We start from the raw sequence: 21,223 nt of genomic DNA on the forward strand, positions 1-21,223 counted from the left end.
ATCAACTTATATCAACTTATATCTCAGGGTAACGGGTGCAGTGCAGTGCCCCTCAGGTCTATGCGATTTAAAGCTCTGAGCAGCATTGCAATTGTTATGGACAGGCGTGTCGCTTACCACCACGATTTGTTCGTCCAGTCACCTGGCATAAACGAAATACGTGATCCTGAAATAAGCCAATTCAATGTCACTAATATTGGTTCTTTACAGGACTTCACAACACTTACTTTTTTTTTTCAGTTTGACCTGTTTCTCGACATCAATATTATTTATTGTTAAATTTTTTAAGTTAAGATTTTTTCATAATCGACCAAAAGCCGAAATGCGTTCGAAATTTTTATTATTAATAATGTGGCTAATGCACTACTCTAGAACTCTTAAAAAATAAAACCATTTTCATAATGGAACAACTTCTCCCTAGAGAATGTATACTGCTAATGAAAACGTAAAGTAGGTACTATGCCAACAATAGAGCTGTGTATAAAACAATCGCCCGTTATAACCTATTGTGTATAATACATACAGAAGTAAGTAAATGTCAATTTTTATACGGAAGCATAGGTAAGTAAAGGTGACGCTGCAGGCACCACACCCTGTCAGCACGGGGTGCGGCCGACCTACATCCGTCTATGCGCCAAGATATATTACGAACCACCTATTTACTTGTACATATGAATGTCGAAAATGAGCTTAATACTTCAACGAATTATTCTGTTCAGTAATAACTATTCGCTGACGTAAATTGTAGATGTAAAATAACGTTGTGTATCTAAATCGGAAACAACTGGGGCTTCATTACGCCTTACGAATGGTTTGTCACCTGAGTCTTACGTCATATTCCTACAAAGTGAGTACATCCGTCTCTGATCCAATTCAACAAAAGTAAAAGTAATAGGGCCTAAAACTATCCCTTGGTTGACACCTGCGCTGATGTAGTATTTGGTATATAATACGTGTTATGGCTGTATGTTAATATGAAAAGTAAATAGTTTAAATCCTAATTATAAATTTAAACCAGAGTTAACAGGACAACTGATTTATACAATAACATTTCATAGTTGCAACGTATCCTAAGCTTTTCCCATGTTACTTATTGATATAATACGTTCATATAATGTCAAGTAGTATGGGAAAGTGACATGTTTTTCCTAATTTTTCCCACAATTGTGCCTATGTGAACGAATAAACTTTGCAGCTTGAACCATTTATTAAAATGTCAAGAGTCTGTTAATTAAAACATTGATTGTTATCGCTTTTTTAGCTTAATAACGCGTAGTTTGCTTTATTAGTGACAGTTTTGCACTTTAGATAGATAGATAAAAAATTTATTCACTTCCATGACAGCTAATTTACTATAATCCACTTTACTAACACTGTAATTATTATTTTATTGACCACTTTACAACGAATTTTAATAACAAAAGGAACGTACAACTACACAAATAACTAATTAAACTAAATAGTTTTGAAGTCATGGCAGTGAAAAGGCGCTGGCTCAGCATAAATGCCGCAGTTTCTTACGACGCTGGTATTCTAGAACCGTGTTAAAAGAGGCGTTTTTGTATAATTATTAAACTGTTTCAAGTATCAAAACTGACATATTTATTTATTTGTATTCAGGTTACAAAGACCCACATAGACTAACTAATTATTATTTACACATATTGTCTGCGACGAGTGATGCAACGTGGGTGTCCGGTAGCCGGCCTAGGAAACGTCCGTACATGACATCCTTCATCCTTCATGAAGGTGGACAGATGTTAAGTTGGTACTCTTACAAATGAATTAAAATTAACATTGTGTCCGGACCCCAACTGCTAGACCCTTAGGGTAACATTGTCTTTCACCCATAATACTCCACAATATCCGCAGACTTTGTGGAGTAATAAAGCCGTTACACGCATACACAAACTGCCTCCGTGGCCGAACGGTTACCATGCTGGACTGCCACGCAGAGGTCCCAGGTTCGATTCCCGGGGCGGGAGAAATATTTGTATAGCCTACATTTATTTCTCTCGTGAGTTTGGGTGTAATTTGTGGTTGTCTATATGTGTGTCCATGGCACCCGCGACACAGGGTTTCCTAGTGCGGGGCTATGTTGAGTGTGTGCGTTATTATTATTATTATCATATTTATTTTAAACTTATTTATTTATTTATTTATTATTATTATTATTATTATTATTATTATTATTATTATTATTATAACAACGACGTCGGTATCGGCTGGACGCAGTAAATGATTAAGGGCAGTTGGGGCGGTGCCACTAAGGTTACGGCTGGTGTACTTCTTTTGCCTTTCCACCTTTTCGAAACCGTCCTCGTCGCACTGGTCAAGTCTTTTCAGTGGTACTGATTACACATCTCCAGAGATGAATATCCGTCTTTTTTCTTACCCTTTGCTGGTAACTGCCTGGGTTGTGGAGCACTGGATCTGTTAGTAGCAGCAACAGCAGCGTAGTCACGCTGAGCTTTAGAGCATGAAGTAGCATTTGGTGTTTGCAAAATGACAACTTTTCAGGAGACAAAATTCGTTGATAACTTTTTCATGCTTAAATGGGAGAGTTACAAAATTTCACAGGTAAGTATATAATTTGTTTCACGTAGTTCGTATTACTTTTGTTACTTTCGTAAGTTAAAAGATACCTTCACTTAACACTACGCCATCTTTATTTTTTGGTCTATTTCTGTTATTTTTGTAAACACCCATATTTATTTACTAGCACTATGCTCCCCGAATTGAATTTTATGAAAAAAAAAATAAAGAAACAAAAACGAAATTCGATAAAAGAACAAAAATACGAATTTTGTGAAAAAAAAATAAAGAAACAAAAAACAAAATAACAACAGAACAGGTCCAAAAATTAGGTTGGCGTAATGTTTACAGGAGGTATCGAAAAATACTTTGACGTATCGTATTACACATGTGGCTTTATTATACAAGGATACGAGGTATTTTTTTCTTTGCTTTACATAACTACGTGTACTTGTTTGTAGAAATTTGTAAAAAACTGTTTTGCATAAAATTTAGATTAAAACTAACTGTACGACACATTGCTTATTTTAAAAAGCCACTACGTGAATTGTTTATTTAAACGAAATACTGAAACGTTAAATTCAGTGACTTATACTTTTTATAGAACGCAGAGAATAAACCGTAACCCGAGAAACACCTCAATCAAAATTTAACAGAACCCCAAAACGTTCAGTGGTTTGGAGATATGTCTAAAGTCTAATAAGCCTGAGATTTTTATTTTTTTTCTAACTATTTGACAATGAATCGGTTTATTATTGTTATTCGTACTTTGTAACGATATACGCTCTGTTACGTCGTTTATAAAACATCAAAAACCATATAAACAAAAGGGCAGCCAAAGGTTGTGTATCCCAGAAACATTGCCATTAGGAAAAAAATATTGGCACAAGAACACGTTTTATGAACTTTTTTTAAATAAGATGTAAAAAAATATAAAATATTTTGTTTATATATTTTCACAGGGACATTAATTAAAACATTTTTTGTAATGGCAACAACTTTGTTTATGCTACCACCAGACAGACCGCCATTAAACATGACTCATTTACGAAAGATGGAGACAAGTTGATTTTATAATGTCGATAACATAGTTCACAATAATAACATATTGTTACGTTAAAAATATACAAAACTTAACAAGTTTACTATATGAAAATGACTCACAATCTACTCAGCTAAGTAAACATAATTAAAAGTAGTTCTAAATGGAACAATAACGTTTGTGTGTGTACGTACAATATCTACATGAGGTAGTGGGTAAATATTTTAGTAATGGATTTGACTTTTTATACCTACCTACTTGCGAAAGTTCCCAGGATCTTGGCTCCGACTACCTATTTACAGTATTTGGAGTCGAAACTTGTGGCCTGTGGAGTGCCCTTCATTGGTACAAAATTTATCGAAAAAATTAATAAATGTCTGGGAAACCCAACGGCAGCTACCTTGCCGAACGCATTAGCATGGCCACACAAAGGGGGAACGCTGCCAGCATTTTGGTCACCTTGCCGCGGGGACTCAATTTTATTCAAATAATTTAATTCTAGTTTTACTTTCTAGTATCTAGTTTTATTGTACCATACCTGTGTATTATATAAAACATAGATAGCCATAGAGCTCATTGTGAAAGAGTATGACAAGAGAAGTACTGCCACCGTACTTATATCTGTACTACGGAGTATTGTGAACACTGCGTTCCTGCTTTGAAGGAATGTTGGTGAGACTACAGGATAAATACGCCTTGTCAACTATATTGTTTCAGGGCGACAGGAGCAGTGACAGTGTTCCTCAGATCTTTGCGATTAAAAGTTCTGAGTGGTTCTGCGACTGTTTTGTGTAGACATATCACTTACCACCAGACTCACAACTTGTTCGTTCCGTCAATTGAAAAGGGGAAACTTCTTCGGTAATGAGCTTTCAGTTCGTCATGTCAAAGCCTCGGGTGACTAGAGGGCTTGCAACCGCTTTCGTTAAGAAATAATATTAGTCATTCAAAGGGGTAAATGTGGTTAGCTTTCCAGGCGCCAGAAATATGGCAACACTAAGCCATGAGGCGCCGCCATTGGTGATATTTTGAACTTTTGCGATTGATACTGTCACGGTTGACTGGTTTTGAAAAAACAAATATACGCGATTTAAATCCGGAACAGTTTAATTTCCTATGTGTAACAATCGCGAAAACCTAAGAACTTGAAAGTATTTTTTCAAATCTGAATTGCGTATTTGTTTTTTTCAAACAAACCCACGTTTCGGATCCTTAAAAATGGTCCGTGGAATATGATACGCGACTTTTAGATCCGAAAAATAGTTCCATTTCAAATAGCACATTTCGTTTTCTTTATTTAAAAACATAATCTTAAAACGTGATTTATTAATTCCAAAGTGACGTGAATGCGACTTATCTCTAAATTGCCGTACGGTATTATTTGTGTGGTCATAAATTGTCGTTAATAAATTATTTGCCCCCTGCACTGGTCTTCGCGTATTGGGGATTAATATCTGACTGGGAGTAGAGGCTTGTCATAGATTTCGTCCAGGGAAGTACTGCTACGTCTTTATTATTAAAAAATAAGTTGACATTTGATTGTCATCTCACCTCATGGAAAGTGACGATAAGGTACACTAAAGAGAATGCACATCTAAATAATCTACTCCCTCGATGATGGAAAGCGGAAGGCGGAATTTAATCGTCTTATTTCGTCTCTATTTCTGATTATATACTCGATGGCCGTAACTAATTAAAAATCCGATGTAAATGTACTTCGTCAACGATCTGCTGTTCTAGACGTGTTCTTCCATTAACCTTTGTGGTGCCGATAAAGACGAACCATAAGCAATAAAGGAAAATGCCTTAGCCCCGTTTTTATAGACTTTCCGGCAAGTACTAGTGTACTTGTCGTGTGAGGTATCGTATGTCACTAGACATAATTTGTACGTCAAAATATCTTTTTTTGCTTTTTAACTTAAATATACCCCTTTTATGTATAAAGGCTTTTTCCATGTTTGAAAGTAGACAAAAGACACTTTTTAAATATGGAACCTATAATATACATAAAAAAAGGATATTATATTTAAGTTAAACACATTGACTTACAATTATATGGACGTCGGGTCCGCGCTAAAAAGTGTCCGAACTTATAGGGCGTTAAAATCGTATACAGAGCGTCATTCACGCTTTAGTCTTCGTTTGTTCGACTGACAGCGAAGCAAGCAAAATTAGACAGTACTGCGATGACATTACAATTTAAATTCAACGTTTTAGCTTTTTCATATTCCTTTACATGTCACTACGTTTAAATAGGTTGACTTGGGACATTTTTTTCGTGGTTTTTGTATTAGACCCATCGTCCATGTATTTGTAAGTCAATGGTTAAACAGCAAAAAATTTTATTTTGACTTAAAACAACTTACGTATGAGGTATATTATGTGTGTATATCAAAATCTATATTTAGATTTTTATATTATTTATTTATATGGTATACAGGGTCATTTTTAAAATGCTAACAACCTTGTAAGCATTTTATTACTAAAATCACAAACAATAATTTTTGATATTATGATTTTTGAAGTTGGTTAAAAATGAAGTTAATGTCCGTGGTCTTATTTATAATATATTATATTTATTATAATTATTATTATTGGAAGACATTTTCAGTAAAAGAGGAATGGTAGCCTATTTCAGAAGTGTTATTTCAAAGGTCAGAGGTCGATAAGTTTGTATTCTACGTTTTTTTACATTCACCCAGCTCAAAATAATTTGAATTTTTAAATAAGGAAGGCGTTGTTCCCCGGAAATGGTGTACGGTCGGCCCGGGCTGAGACTCGAGTCAAGAACCGGCGAACGATATGTTATTGGAAATAACGTTTGTTTTTTCAATCAAGCCAACGTTTCGTGATCAAAGTCAAAGTCAAAGTCAAAGTCAAAGATTATTTATTCCATAGGTAAAATAAATTTACACTTGAAATCGTCACATTTAAGCTACTGCTATGACCTCCCTGAGAAAAACGAGCAAGAAACTCTAGGGATTGCTCTTTTCAAATAAACTTAAATGCTATGGAATACACTTTGAATCACATTTGTGTGGATTCTGGAGCCATGTCGTCTTTCCATACATCTTTATGTAACACGTAGTCTTCAATTTTGTAATATGATTTTTCGATCAAAATATTTTTAATGTAGTTTTTAAACTTAGGAAATGATAAACTTAATATATGCTCCGGAATCTTATTGTAAAAACGTATACAGTTCCCCATAAAAGAGTTGTTTACCTTGGTTAAACGAAATCGTGGTACCATGAGTTTGGACTTAGCTCTAAGGTTAATATTATGGATATCTTCTTTCTTATTGAAATTATGTAAGTATGATCTTGGTAGGTATTACGTTCAGCCAAAAAAATGTTTTATTTCTAATACATATTATTTCGGATATCTAGCTTAGACTCTCGCCACTTTCATGGAATAGGCGATATACCCCAACAATGTCATGCCGGGGTCAAGAACTCAAGTTCAAGAACCGGCGAACGATGCGAGCGATAAATTTATTATTATTATTTTGAATATCCTTTTTTAAACTTTTATTACTACTGTCGTAATTTTCATCCTACTTACTTACTAAACCATACTCAGCCACTTTATATCGTGTTCAGGACTTACATACATATTTGTCTAACTATACATGACATAATATATACATAAGTGCTTACGTATCTCTAGGCAATTATACGATTAAAAGAGATGTTTTATATCCACTTTGACTCACAGGCCACAAACAAAGATTACTAAGAATATAAATGATACAACTGATCTCTTTATATGGTGGTACGAATGTGGTGAGTACATCCGAGTTGGTTCTGTTTGTTCCTTTGTCTTTAGAACTTGTTATAAATTGATATAAATTTCAAATAAAAAAATTGTAATTATTTAAAAAAGGAATTCAAATTCTCGGCACTTATTTTTCTGCATTTTTTTTAACATGTATTATTTTCAAAAAGTCTATCCGCGAAAATTTTTGAATTAGGAACAGCGAATTAACCAATTTACGTTACGAATATTATGACAAGATTTGAAATAAATGCTTTTATTGCTATTATGTAGTAATTGGTTAAAATTAGTGTTCAATAAACTTTTGTTGAAGAGTGTACTCATACCTATCACAATACAAAGAATGTTTATTAACTAAAGGAAAAATAATGTAATGTTTTCGAGAATTTATTTATTTTCAATGACTTCATTGTAACCGTGAAGTCGACCGGGCGTAATGACCGACAACCTCATGAAATTTTACTTTTACTCGAGGTCTAAGAATGTTGGTCAGAGAGCTCTCTCGTTTAGAGTAGTTTAAAGATCCTATCTCAAAAAAGAGGTATGGGTTTAATAACATTTTTTTCTTGCCTTTCTTCAATGAACACGAAATGGTTCTAGGAAAGGAAAGTAAACTTTGAAATCCATTCTGTTCCTTAACATAAAGGTTTTTTTTTTAAATTAACTCGCAACATTTCTATAATCAAAACAAATACATTTTGTCCTTTCCTCAAACCTAGCCAAAAAAAACGGCTGTTGGCTCAAAAGGTTATCTTCGAGGCGCCAAAAATATTCTAAGCAAAAGAATTTCCGTTCTGTCACTTTTGGAACGACATATATTTTTTAAATTATCAGTAGTACAGAAGTAGTAAAATTTTTCGTCCTACGGGACGGGGTTGAATTGGCCATACTGCCAGATCTTAGTTTAATTTTCTGTCGTTATTATCTTTACGGTGGCCATTTTGATGCTCTTAAATTATAATTGTCAATCTATGAAACAACTGATGCAGGTTTGTTTTGAAAGTCGAAAATATACCGTGCGAACTTATGAAAGTTGCAGAACAAAAACCGTTTGTTCTAAAGATGAATGTCGTTTTAATTGGCAAAAATGGTTACTATTAACTTATCTTTTAAGTCTAAAATTACTTCAATATTGTCTATGACTGCAAGCAAGTAAGCAACTGAATACGAAAATAAATGATAAAAATTGTTATTCAAAGGGAATACGATATCGATATTTAAACACGATGCACTTGGCAAGTCTAATATCATTGGCACTTGGGACACACCCTTCTATAAAATTTACCAGATTTATCTAGAAGAGTTTTATAAAGCTTTTTTTACAAATTAAACTATTTTTTTCGGGTTTATAAACGTTTTGGGTTCTTTCCAAGTCTCATAACCACTAATGACTAAGTTTTTTTTAAAGATTTTTTAAAATGTTAGGCATGTTTCATATATTATTCACCATTATCTAATACCATATTGCTTGCATTGTGCTGAACCGAAACCTTTTCAGTACATTATTTGTTGAAACCTTCCTTTTCTTGTCATATGTTATTGGTATTGGTATTGGTGCAACGGGCTAGTTTCCGCAACTCGACGTCGAGGCGCCTATTTTACGTGTGTCATATGTTATGCTGCGATGTAATGTGCTGGATAAATGCTTTATCTATCTATCTATATATATCTATAAAGATCTGAACTTCATCAATCAAAAACAAATTGAATTAAATGACATTTAATTATTTTTATTTCTTTGTCACGAATGAATGGAATATTTACTATTGCACATTAGAAAAATGCAATGACAACACGGAACAATATTTAAGTATACAAGAATAAACTATTATAGCCTTATCGCTGTGTAGCAATTTCTTTCAGGCAACCTTAGGATATAAACGTACATTGTGGTGTTAATAATGATCATTAACTTGTCTGTGACTTAACTAAGTTACATTGAAAATTAACCTAAGGTGGATAGTTAAACCAACAAGAGATGTAAGGATCTGATCTGACGTGGACAATAAGGTGTTATTGTATTATGTGTATAATTCTTAAAGTAAATTTAATATAATAGTTACTTTTGTTTGTCGAAATAAGCTATCTAATAATTAAGTTATATTTAAGTAACATATTAATTCGTAACTAATATTTCAGTGACGGTTAACATATCAAGTTGAGCAGGGCATCAAGTTACAGAGCTGCAGCATCCAATAATGCGCATGGGAATGGATTCAAGATAGGTTAAACATTTTGAAGGCTTTCATTTATTGGTTAATTCATAATCTGACCAGAACTCTTTCCACTTGGAGTTAGTTTATTAATAATGTATATTTTTTTACTTTTTTTAAAGCATAAAGATCACATATATTTTTTTAATATATATATTGTGTTGTTACTTACATTTTAGTCAGTATTTTTCTCTACAACATTAAAAAGATTAGTCACGAAAATGTTGATAACACAAACCATGGCTTGATCCTTTGTAAACTCAACTAACTACAAATTTCCCGAAATCCAAAGTCAACGACCGACTGGACTCTGTGGATACGCGAAAAAAACTGCACTCACCTTCAATTCTTAACTCGATTCACATTCCTTGCACTGTACGAAAAAATACACTCCAAAACTTTATCGTGAAACACGTGTTATCGATTTTTTTCTTATCTATCACTCTTATTGGTGCGACACTAGTTTCGAAAACACTTGATCTACTTCCCACCACTTTTTTATACAATAAAAATAAAATACAGTGTTCTATTTTTTAAATCAAATTTAGAATGTTCGTAATTAAAAACTTTTGTTACTGGAACGGCGCGCACATGGAGTTCGCGCCAAAGTCGACGGTTAACTGGCGTCACGCGGTAACTTGCATTGTGTCATCGTTCTTTCAACTTATGCTCTCCAACTAAGTATGCCTCAGTGTCACATACGGAAAGTGTGCAAGTAATTACAAATAGTAGGTAATTAAAGAGTGATTATAATGAAATGTACCCTTTTCAACCGGTTTCCTTTCTTTTATTTTAAAAAATTTTAAAATTATTTTTTTTTCCAATCGAGGTACACAGAGACCACACCTGTCCACTTGCTATGATCTGATTTACATCATTCGTCACATCGACATGCATCAATGTTTTTTGCAAAGGAGACTCCTCACGACGACATAATATGAATCGTAATTCTAGTAGGTACGTTTGGGGGTAACCTGGGCAACAATCGGCGAGTATGATGAATATAACAGTGTAGTTATACGAAAAACAACTTTAATGTCGTTTACTAACTAATAACCGGAAAATAATCTGAGCATAATTATACATTACGATACATTATTATTATTATTATTTAATTTAATTTATTTTATTTGAATTTGAATTTATTTAATTATGTAATGTAATTTATGTGTGCGCTTTATAATTTTGGAATTTTGTATAATAATATGGATGTAATACTCCGAAACGATTTGAATAATTACCTTAACTTCAAGTATGCACGTTATAGAGTGGACAATTACCTCCCTCTGATTAAAAATAAAAGATTCGGATTATATAATCGGATAATACATAAAAGCAAAAAAAGTTTTTTTTTTTAATTACAATTGCAAAATTTTCCTTCTAAATACACATCAAAAATATAGAACAATGTACAATACAATCATTTTGGGATTTCAGACAGAGGTATTATTCACTGTATATGTATTACTTCCTTGGAGGTAAGGTAAATTACATTCTGCCTATTCAATATGATTTTTTTAACGTTTTGATTAAATGTTTTTTGGCTATAGAATAGCCTTTCCAATAACGATGAATTTTAAAGAAAGTATTGAATAAAGAAAAATTATTTAAAAAATAGTGTGTATAACAATTTCGAGTAACGTTCCATAACCCCAGACGAGTGGGTGATTTATTTGCATAAGAAAGAAGTTTATTTACGCTGTACAGTTATTGCGTAGGAAGCCTCAAGAGCTGTTCTTGATAGAATAGTTCGAGAGCACTTGGTTATCGATTGTATTGTAAGCAAAACGACAGATATAAAAAAGATTGTACTGTTGATGTCTGCCCATTGTTTAGTTCTGCCTTGGTCCCATATCTTAACTCACTTTAGTAGCAATAGAGCTCTGTGACAGAGCTCGTTGTGTAGGTTTTGCGTAATAAAGTATAAGTTAGAGAAAAAGAAAGGGAACGCTTTAACAAAAATAAACAATATAAAAACAGGTACAATGGTATAAAACTCCCTTACTACGGAATAATATAAACAGTCCAGATACTTACCCCAAAAGGGCTTGTAAACGTATGTATATCCAATGCTAAAAACATTTCAATTACGTGAGGTTTTACATCGCTCCTCTTTTGGAAGAATAGCATAAGTGGAGTTACGCAAAAACGTTTGTAGCTCCATTAGACACAGAAAAATATAAACCACATTCTTTTCAATTCTTGTGTATATCGACTAATATTGTAGATAGTTACAAGAACTGGAGAGGATATAGGTTTATTATCCTGTATCTAATGGAGCAATAAACGTTTTCGACGTAACTCCACTTATGCCATTCTTCCATGAGGGTGATGACTCGGTACATACGTCCCTTCGCTTCGAGAATTTTGATGACCCGCGCTGCACGCGTGTCGCATGCATGCAATTAACTAGATGTTATTATAAGTAACGCGCGTGCAGCTCGCGAGCCTTTCGGAAACAGGCACATTCGCCAGACCTGTAAGCACTCTTTTGGACAGGCGTGTCACTTACTACCAGGCGCACGAGTTCGTTCCGTAACCTCATATAATAAAAAAGAACACAACATTGTGTTCTAGATTGGCCAAGAAGGATTTATTTTCTTCAAATAATTTATTACTGTATTTGTACACTAATCCGTCGGGCTTTTAGTCACAGTTTACGTGTATGTTGTGCTTGAGGCTAGCGGCATGTCGCGATTTGGTGGCAAACACCTAGATGACATGACTGGTTCTATAGACTAATAAAAAAATAAAAATAAAATGGTGTGGGATGATACGGGTGATGATACACTGGCTCCGTCCCACCTCTAGAGCATATACTAGCTAGAAAGTTGACTCAGCAGCTAAGATGGCGAAAAGAATAAACGAAATTCAAAGTGTACATACGAGTCAAAATTCTTTGATGAAAATTGTATTTTACGGCATTGCATTCAAATTTGCAGATTAAAAAGTCTTGGTTTATATAATTGGAACTGCTGTTGAGTACACCTACTTATTATTTTTTAACCGACTTAAAAACCTAGGAGGTTGTCAGTTCGTCAATTTTTTTTTTTTGAAAGATGGTACCTTAGTATTGGTCCCATTTAAATTTGAACAAAATATTTCACCTAAGTGTAGCAAATTAGGGATTAAACCACGTGTATAGAATTTCAACCACTTTCCGTTAACCGTTTTCAATAAAACTTGGCAAATAGATATAACAAACAACGAAAAGCAAACTTTTGAAATTGGTTTCTTTTTTTTATCCAATTCGATATGCATTAGCCCAACAACAAAATAATTAAGAAATCTAGGACGAATCGCTTCCTAATAAGCGTAGCAAATCTGAACTACGCACGTATAGAAAGCTACACGCTGACACTTCACATTCCCCATTGAAAATTCAACCTTACGTGCTTTACATAATATTCAAATTGCAATATCGCATGATGACAGTTTGTTTACTAAAGTACGTGAGTATAGCCACTAGCACACGCGAAATGATGTAACCATTTATTGATGCTCTATTTAACTGAATAGGAACAATTGATAGGTTACACATCTCGTAATAGTTCTTTTCTTGCGATATTAAGTGACAAGAAGAACAAATTGTCTGCCTGGTGGTAAGCGTCTATTCATAACAGTTCTAGTACCATTCGGAGCTTTAGAGCGGATACACATGGCGGTTGTATCGCGACACTGGCGAATTCTAAGCGGTTGGATCGATGCAAAAGCGCGGTGGCATAAACGCTTATTATAATTGAGTATATAACCAGAAATAGAGACGAAATAAGGGCTATCCATCCCTGGCAACTTATTAGGCAAATGGGCCTATATCACTTTTAAATATCTACTTTCGTTTGCACTGAAATAAAAAATTTGAAAGGTGAAATAGTACAGCGCGGCAGCGCAACAACTGACCTGTGTGTAGGTCTCCGTATATGCCAAAAATATTCTGTATTTATAAAGATAATATCTCTGACTATGGGGAGCTGTTCCATCTAATTACAAAACAAACGGAATCACATTTCATCGGTAATTAAATAAGTAATTTTTAAATTTTCGTCAATTATAGTAAAGCTCAAGTTAACTGGTCGGTTTGATGTGAAACAATTGACGATACCCGTCATTTGTTTCGAATCCGGGCTGGCCAATCGGAGCGCAGTTGTGACCGTAATGATATGGCAAAATAGTTTTCAAACAAATTAAATGACATTTCGTCTCTATTTCTGGTTATATACTCGACGCGCGCGATGCAAACTTGCGACTGCAACGATGCTGTCGTTTATTTTGAATCAATAAAAAAGTGCATCGCGACTGCACTGCTGCTTAAATCGCGCGCGCGCGCGCGCGCGTGTGTGTGAGGCACAGCGTAAAACGTGTGTCTTACGTACTGTTGGGTACTTTCCGAAAAATTTCAATTAGTGGAAATTTTTCCGGAAAAGTCCCAAAATATTGGAAAAATTGGAAAAATTAAATAGACTCATTAATATTATGTTCCACGTTTCGAAATATCGTTTGAAGTATTATTTGGCGTGAATATTAAGTAGTATAAATATTAAGGAAGTATTTTAAATGATTACAATGACAATCTATAGTTGTTGTAATGTACTTACATTAATAGAGTTCACAAGGACACCTGCAATTTATACCATAATTTTGAAGCAAAACAAAAAAGAAGACTTTATTTATTTAAATTTTTATTTACTTTCATCGGAAGATAAGCCGAAATAATCAGCTATATTTGATGTTAGGTATCATCTCTGTCAAAATGAAAGTAAAAAAGCCAGTGTTTTTTAAGGAAATTGAATTGACTCGGCGAAATTCGGCGATTGATTGGTTAGAACACTATTATTAAAAAAAATAGATTGAGGACGTAACAGTTTTATAGACGTTTCGGACTAACTCAAAATTGCATTTTAAAATGGAATTCGTCCGAAAATAATACTTGCAATAAAATGATCTTACAATGCTTATACAACTGAAAGAGCACTTACATTTGTATAAAAATAAAAAATTTAACCTCCATCTCACCTGGTGGAAAGTGACGATGAGGTCGACGATGGAGCATGCATATCTATATGTATAATGCCTATTCACTCTCGCCTTGAAAAGGTCTAAGTTATAACGTTCAGGGAACAAGTCTGCAGGCAGGGAATCTTGGAATATCCACAACATAGGGATGGCATGCAACCCTACGTGTAATGTAATAAGAGGAAGGTAGAATTAAATCGTGTAATTCCATCGCACACTCTCCTTGATGTATCCTGTAAAATACTGATAAGCAGGCAACTTTACGGCGGTGTTCAAGGCTCTGCAGCTTCGCCTCCACTAACTCCGAGTCTCATATAAGCCTCTTGGAGCGCTTGTCAATTGAATTCAATCCAAACAATTGTTTGTTATCGTCAAATGCATTTAAAGTTACATAGTCTTCCTTAGCTGTCAAATTGGGCCTCTTACATTGTGACGACTATACTTTCATATTTCACGCATATTGGTGGAGTAAAGGCCGAGTATTTGCGTTAGAAAATTGTTCAATTTCAGTGACTGCCAAGACAGCTTCGCTCGCTATGCTTGGATTACATTTTGACCGAGTAGGTATTAGTATTTAGTATTAAACAGATGGTAATTTTTCCGCGAATTCTAATCTGCTTGTCAACTGATTAAGTGATTATACAAATCCTCATAATCATAATGACGCAACAAGTTCCAATAAAACTTCATGGGGTCGTATCTGTAGTCTATTATACTTTCACCATTATTAATATGCCATAACATTTTTTTATAATACTAAGGTTCAATTTATATTACGGCGGAACGGAATGGAAGCGAATTTTTGTAACGAGTATTGTATATAGCATAATAGCCAAAATCTTAGGAATTGTCGTACATGCTCGAAACTGCTCGCTCATTTCGCGGAAGATTTTGGCCCGTATCTAGTTTGTACGTTACATAATTGACTTGATGAATTGATGATCGATTGAAAGTTCATTATGCTATGTACAATATTGTTACATCTTCTTGCTTCCATTCCGTTCCGCCGCAATATAAATTGATCTTAAGTGACGGGATGAACAAGTCATGCGCCTGGTGGTAAGGAACATGGCTGTCCACAGTTGCAGTGCTACGCATTAGCTATAAATCACAAGGATTTGAGAGGCACTGTCACTACGCCCATTCTGTCCTTAAGCAGTGATGTCAGCTTGCAATGTTCCGATTTTGAAGGGTGCTGGTGAAATTACAGGTACTTGGGACTTGTCAACTTATGTCTAAGGGTGACCGGCGCAGTGGCGGTACCCCTCAGATCTTTGCGATTTAAAGCTCTGAGTGGCATTGCAACTGTTATGGGCAGGCGCGTGACTTATCATCAGGCGCACGGCTTGTTCGACCCGTCATTTGATATTATAAAAAAATAAAATAAAAATATGTATCTAAACAAAAATAAATATTTGTGCAGCTAGCTTGTTCTAGTCGAACCACAGTGCGCTTGGTTCGAGTCCAGTCAGATCGAAGGAATTTTTCTTTTCTAATGTCAGGCTTCCCTAAACGCGTTGGTAACATTGAGGTAATATTATAAAATGGCAACACGTGAAGAAAGCGCAGGTCACTTAATTTCAAAAAAAGAATGACTTCAATCGTTTTTTGAGTTCGATTACCGTTCGTGTGGCCAGTGAACGTTGTTACCTTCAACCTTTCTTTTCGGTGTCTATGAAAATCGTTGCATATTTTTACTTACAATTACAAAATTGTGCGTCTAAATGTACTACAGTAGTAAAGTAATCCCTAATTACAATTTAAAAATAGAACAAAATGTGATACAACAATTGTAGGATTTCAGATGGAGGCATGATACACTTTATGTGTAATTCTTAGTTGAAATTTAGGTAAATATGCTTCGTCTACTCCGATCTCTGATGATATGGCAAAAATAATAAACAAGGCCACGTTGACAATGTCAAATTAACGGTCTGTTGCTAACTTGCACAGAAACAAGAGCAAACATGCTAGTAGCCAGAGCATTAAAACAAAATAATAGTGGCTTTCATGTATGACATTATCTACCATAAAATTTTGCTAAAATCATGTTAAAACCATGAGTATAGTTCAAAATTGTCAAATCTAATAAATAAGTAAAACCTCACGAGAAAATTACAACACCAGAACTATCAATTAATGTAAGGGACTAACCACGGTTTTTCAGGAGAGCCAAAAAACGATTTAATTTTTTTAAATCTGTCTATAACTTTTTACTGTCTGTTTCAATTTTAATTGTGTCTCGAGCAAAGTTTCTTATAATTTCCTCTACTTTCATGGTATAAACGAATGATTTAGGAATGCCCAGTGGTTTAAAATATAGCATGTGACTTACATGGGCATTCCTAAATTTTAATAATACCAATCGATAGAGCGGGAACTTTCGAATACAATGATACATTGGATACTTCTGGTATGTTTTAATATTGGGCTTTCAAAATCACATCCTAGAAATCTGTTACGATTACATAGTTATATTAAAAACTGTACTTTATTTGAATGCTGGTATATTACGTGGAATAAGATAATATTACATGTGTGTAATGTTTATATCTCAATTATGAAGAAATATATAGTTACTTTTATAACACAATAATATAATAACATTTCCAAGTATTCCAAGGCTCTTACGATAAAGGACTTACGTAAATAAGTGCCGTATCACATTGTTGTGGATCTAATCGTTCGATATCGATTAATCAACGATTTGTCTCAAGGATTTTGGTATTTTGTGGTATTTAGAAACGGTTGCAATTTTTTATGAGTTTTTTACTTTCTGCATTTATTTGTGTATGTGATAATTGTACTATGCTGTACATAGTTCCAATTTCAAAAACCTTTTCCATGCTAGCGCGCAAAAAACGCTGATTTCTAATGAGAAAAAAAAACATCGTGCTAGTGAGTGAAAATAATATTATCCGTACTTCATCGCACTGAAATTACAACTAATTGACTGGATGGCAAAAGAGATTTCTCTAAATTAAGAATTATCAATTTTGAATGCGAAGGAAGCAGTCTAAGGGCGCGTTCCCATTACATCGTCACGACAGATAGTGTGCAGTTTAAAGTATCGTAACTCGTATATTTAAATGAAGTTGTTCACACATGGAACGACACGATAAACTACTACCAAATACCCGTTGCGCCACGTACTTCAGACTGGACCTATTCCTCAACTCATGGCACTTCCCAAACAAACAGGTCGATAAGTCGCCTCCACTCCTGGCGTACATAGAAGAAACCGAAAGACGACGACCGACACAAACTTCACTGGAGATTTGTGTATGCCTATATGGAGTGAGGTCATTGAAAAATACATCTGTTGGCATTTCCCTCGTTATCTCCAAGGCCTTTGAAAGGTTTCAGCATGCTTCGCTACGAATACTTTTAGATGGCCGAGCAGATTATTAAGATATTGGAGTTCCGCAATGATCCGTTCCATCTAAACTCGCTCCACATTAATAATCTTATACTTTCGTACACAAACTGCTGCATTGATGATGAATGAAGGAAGAAACCTGGTCTTGTCGAGAGACCACGTTAGATCGTTTGAATCTCAAACCGTCGCCAATTGGGGTAAAGCTCATTCGGTCAAGTTTAAAGCTGCTAATCGCAGGCTTGTTTAGGTAGGTACTCACTAAATAGAATCGAGAGTGAACAGCGTCTTTGAGGCTAGTGTGTTCCAAACCTAACTAATTAACGCATGACGTCAGGGCGTAGAAAATAGTTTTTTTTTTTAAATATGCTATCAATCAAACTTTTTAAAGCCGCATAAAAAATTGTAATAAAAACAAAAGAATACTTACGCAGGATTTATCGGCTTAACATTGTCAGAGGGTAGAGGTCTGTCAACGACTTTGACAGCGTCTATACCGTTGACGACATTCACTGGCGATGGCCCATCATTGACGACATTAACACCATCCACACCATTGACGACAGCTACAGATGGTGGCTCGCCATTGACAACGTTGACAGTATGTACATCAGATGGACCGTCCACTACGTTTACTCCATTGACAGTCGGTGGCGTACTATCAACGACTTTGACAGCATCAACATTAGATGGACTGTCCGCCACATTTACTACATTGACAGTCGGTGGCGAACTATCAACTACTTTGACAGCATCAATATTAGATGGACTGTCCACCACATTTACTCCATTGACAGTCGGTGGCGAAGAGTCAACTACGACCACTGGATCCGCCATATTCGATTTGATTTGGTCGTTTTAGAGTTCTGAAAACACTAGCACTAATAAAATTAAGCTGTATTTCTGTGTGTAGGTATGTAAAGATTTACGTATTAGATAAGTATATGTATTACTAACTTGGTTAGTAAGCTTTTTCTAGTAATAATTAAATAGTACCAAAAACAATTTTTGTCATTTTGGTCTTTTATGTATCGTAAGTGCCGAAAATTAGATACGATAAGGTAAAACTTTAAAATAATTAAAGATAAAATAAATAATTTTCGTTATAAAAAAATGTTATTGCGAAAATACAGCTTAATTTTTTGATTCACTCGCGAATTTCGACTAGACAGACTTAAAAACTCTAATTAAAGTAAGATTTTCCAAAAAAATATATGAATTAAAATATTTTATTTAAAAAAACCTTTGACTTGGCTTGATTTCCCGACCAAATAGAACAAAATGACAGAATATCGAGTAATTATCAGATATAATATCGACTAATCGCCTTATCGATATATTAATTGTCGATTCCATATAATAACTTACATTCTTCGCTTTTAAAGATCATCGGCAAGATTAGACACAATTTTTTGTATCAACTTTGTGTTTTTTATATCATAAATAAGTGGATTGAGTATGGCAATAAATATTTAAAATTCACTTTCCGTTCTAGTAACTAGATAATAAACGAATTTTACCTTAAAAGGAATTGTATCGAATTAAAATCGCGTTTATCTTATCTAGTGCTGTGGTGATGCTGTTGATGAGTTCGGCCATAATTTCTTTTATCCGTAGTGTTGAGCGGGTATTTTTTTTATGATACCTATCATGTGACGGGACGAACAAGCAGTTGCAGTGTCACTTAGATTAAATCACAAAGCTCTGAATAACAAACTGCGTCCGTCACACTGAGATTCACAAGCCTATAATATGCCTGTAATTTCACCCGCATACTTACCTTTCAAAACGGAAACGCAGTAATACGCACTGCTTACATTACTGCTTGGCGGCAGTACTTCCCTGGACTACACAAAACTTGATCATCTCCGGATTCTGTGTATGTATATTTAAATGCATATCCTTAAAAAAACTTAATTTTTATCTCCGGAGTAGACACGTAGCAGCACCGCACTGCCCGCCGGGTCACCGTTGCCAGGACGTGACCGGCGGCGCAAACTCGCCACGGCAAAAATTTGTTTTATTTCGAAATATAAGCTTCTTTATTATTAATTAAATTTTTATTGAATTGATATTCAATTATTTTTTGTGAAATTACGCCACTAGTTTGTTATAATTATTAATACAAAGCTCGAACACTCAGAAAAAACACTCAGAAAAAATTCCTTCGATACGGTCGGATTCGAACCGACGTCTTCTTGCTTCTAGCGTCTGGCACGCAGACGCTATACCAACTAAGCCACGGAACGAACCAACGGACCTCACGAATTTCTCTATGTGCTTGCGTAGTGTCTTTGTACTTGGTCTTTCAACGACTTTTTAGTCGTAGCGCCATCTATGTATGGTTTCTTGTTTTCTTTATTATTGTTTTACTATACTTCATTTCCGTACATTTGTAGTAGAGCTCCTTGTGAAAGAGGTCATCCAGGGAAGTACCTACTGCCACCTTACCTATTTCTGGCGCCAAGCAGTAACGCTTGGCTTGGAAGGCTTGAGTGACGGGCGCAGAGGCAGTGACCTTTAGATATTTGTAATTGAAATCTCTGAGTGGCACTGCAACTGTTAAGGACAGGCGTGTCGCTTACCACCAGGCGCACGACTTGTTCGTCCCGTCACTTGGTGTTATAAAAGAAACAAACAATTGAAATTAATTATCGAACTCCTTCGTAGTACATTCTATTGTAACTAAATATATTTAATATTAGGTGCTTTCATTTTTATGCGATTGTTTTATAGAGTTTTTTTAACAACTAAAAACGCCGATCACGCCGCCGCCGCCCTCCGGTTGAATAACCATCAGACGCCGCCGCCGTCCATTTATGAGTGGAGTACATCTTTAGTCCAGAGTAAGGGGTCAACTTGTGTTAATTTGATTTAAAAAAATTTTTATTTTTTATTTAATCGATAACGCCAGATAACTGTCTGAGATGATGAGTGGCGTCTCTCAGAATATCAGTGTCGTGGGCAACCGTGGCATTTATGCCCAGATGGCGCCTTTTCACTGTCTTTCCAAAACTATCTAGTTTAATTTGTTCTATATATGTGAAGATGTAAATTACTTCGGTTATTTGTTAATTTTAAGTTTTAGTTCATTTTAGTAAATAAGTTGTCATGAAAGTTGTCATAAACATTTAGGTTAATCAATGACGTCATGATACAATGACTTCACTAAAAAATATGAGTCAACGGCTAGAAGGCGTACCTATGCGGCAAAAAAAAACGAGAGCTACATAAAATGGAATGGGATATTAATACAGGGTTGTTTTT

General features: G+C 34.8%; 1 protein-coding gene across 1 annotated transcript in view; it reads right to left on the reverse strand.

Annotated features, from left to right (window-relative positions):
- LOC113235658 (myosin-IB) overlaps positions 1 to 18,808 on the reverse strand; it is a 92,962-nt gene extending 74,154 nt beyond the window's left edge. The window contains exon 1 of the mRNA XM_026471486.1: positions 18,387 to 18,808. Coding sequence (XP_026327271.1) covers positions 18,387 to 18,793 — 407 coding nt within the window. The 5' untranslated portion in view covers positions 18,794 to 18,808. The remainder of the gene's footprint in view (positions 1 to 18,386) is intronic.
- Between the last annotated feature and the right edge of the window lie 2,415 nt (positions 18,809 to 21,223).

The sequence above is a fragment of the Hyposmocoma kahamanoa genome, unplaced genomic scaffold, assembly GCF_003589595.1.
Source record: "Hyposmocoma kahamanoa isolate Upper Pololo Valley unplaced genomic scaffold, ASM358959v1 88, whole genome shotgun sequence".
Classification (NCBI taxonomy): Eukaryota; Metazoa; Arthropoda; class Insecta; order Lepidoptera; family Cosmopterigidae; genus Hyposmocoma; species Hyposmocoma kahamanoa.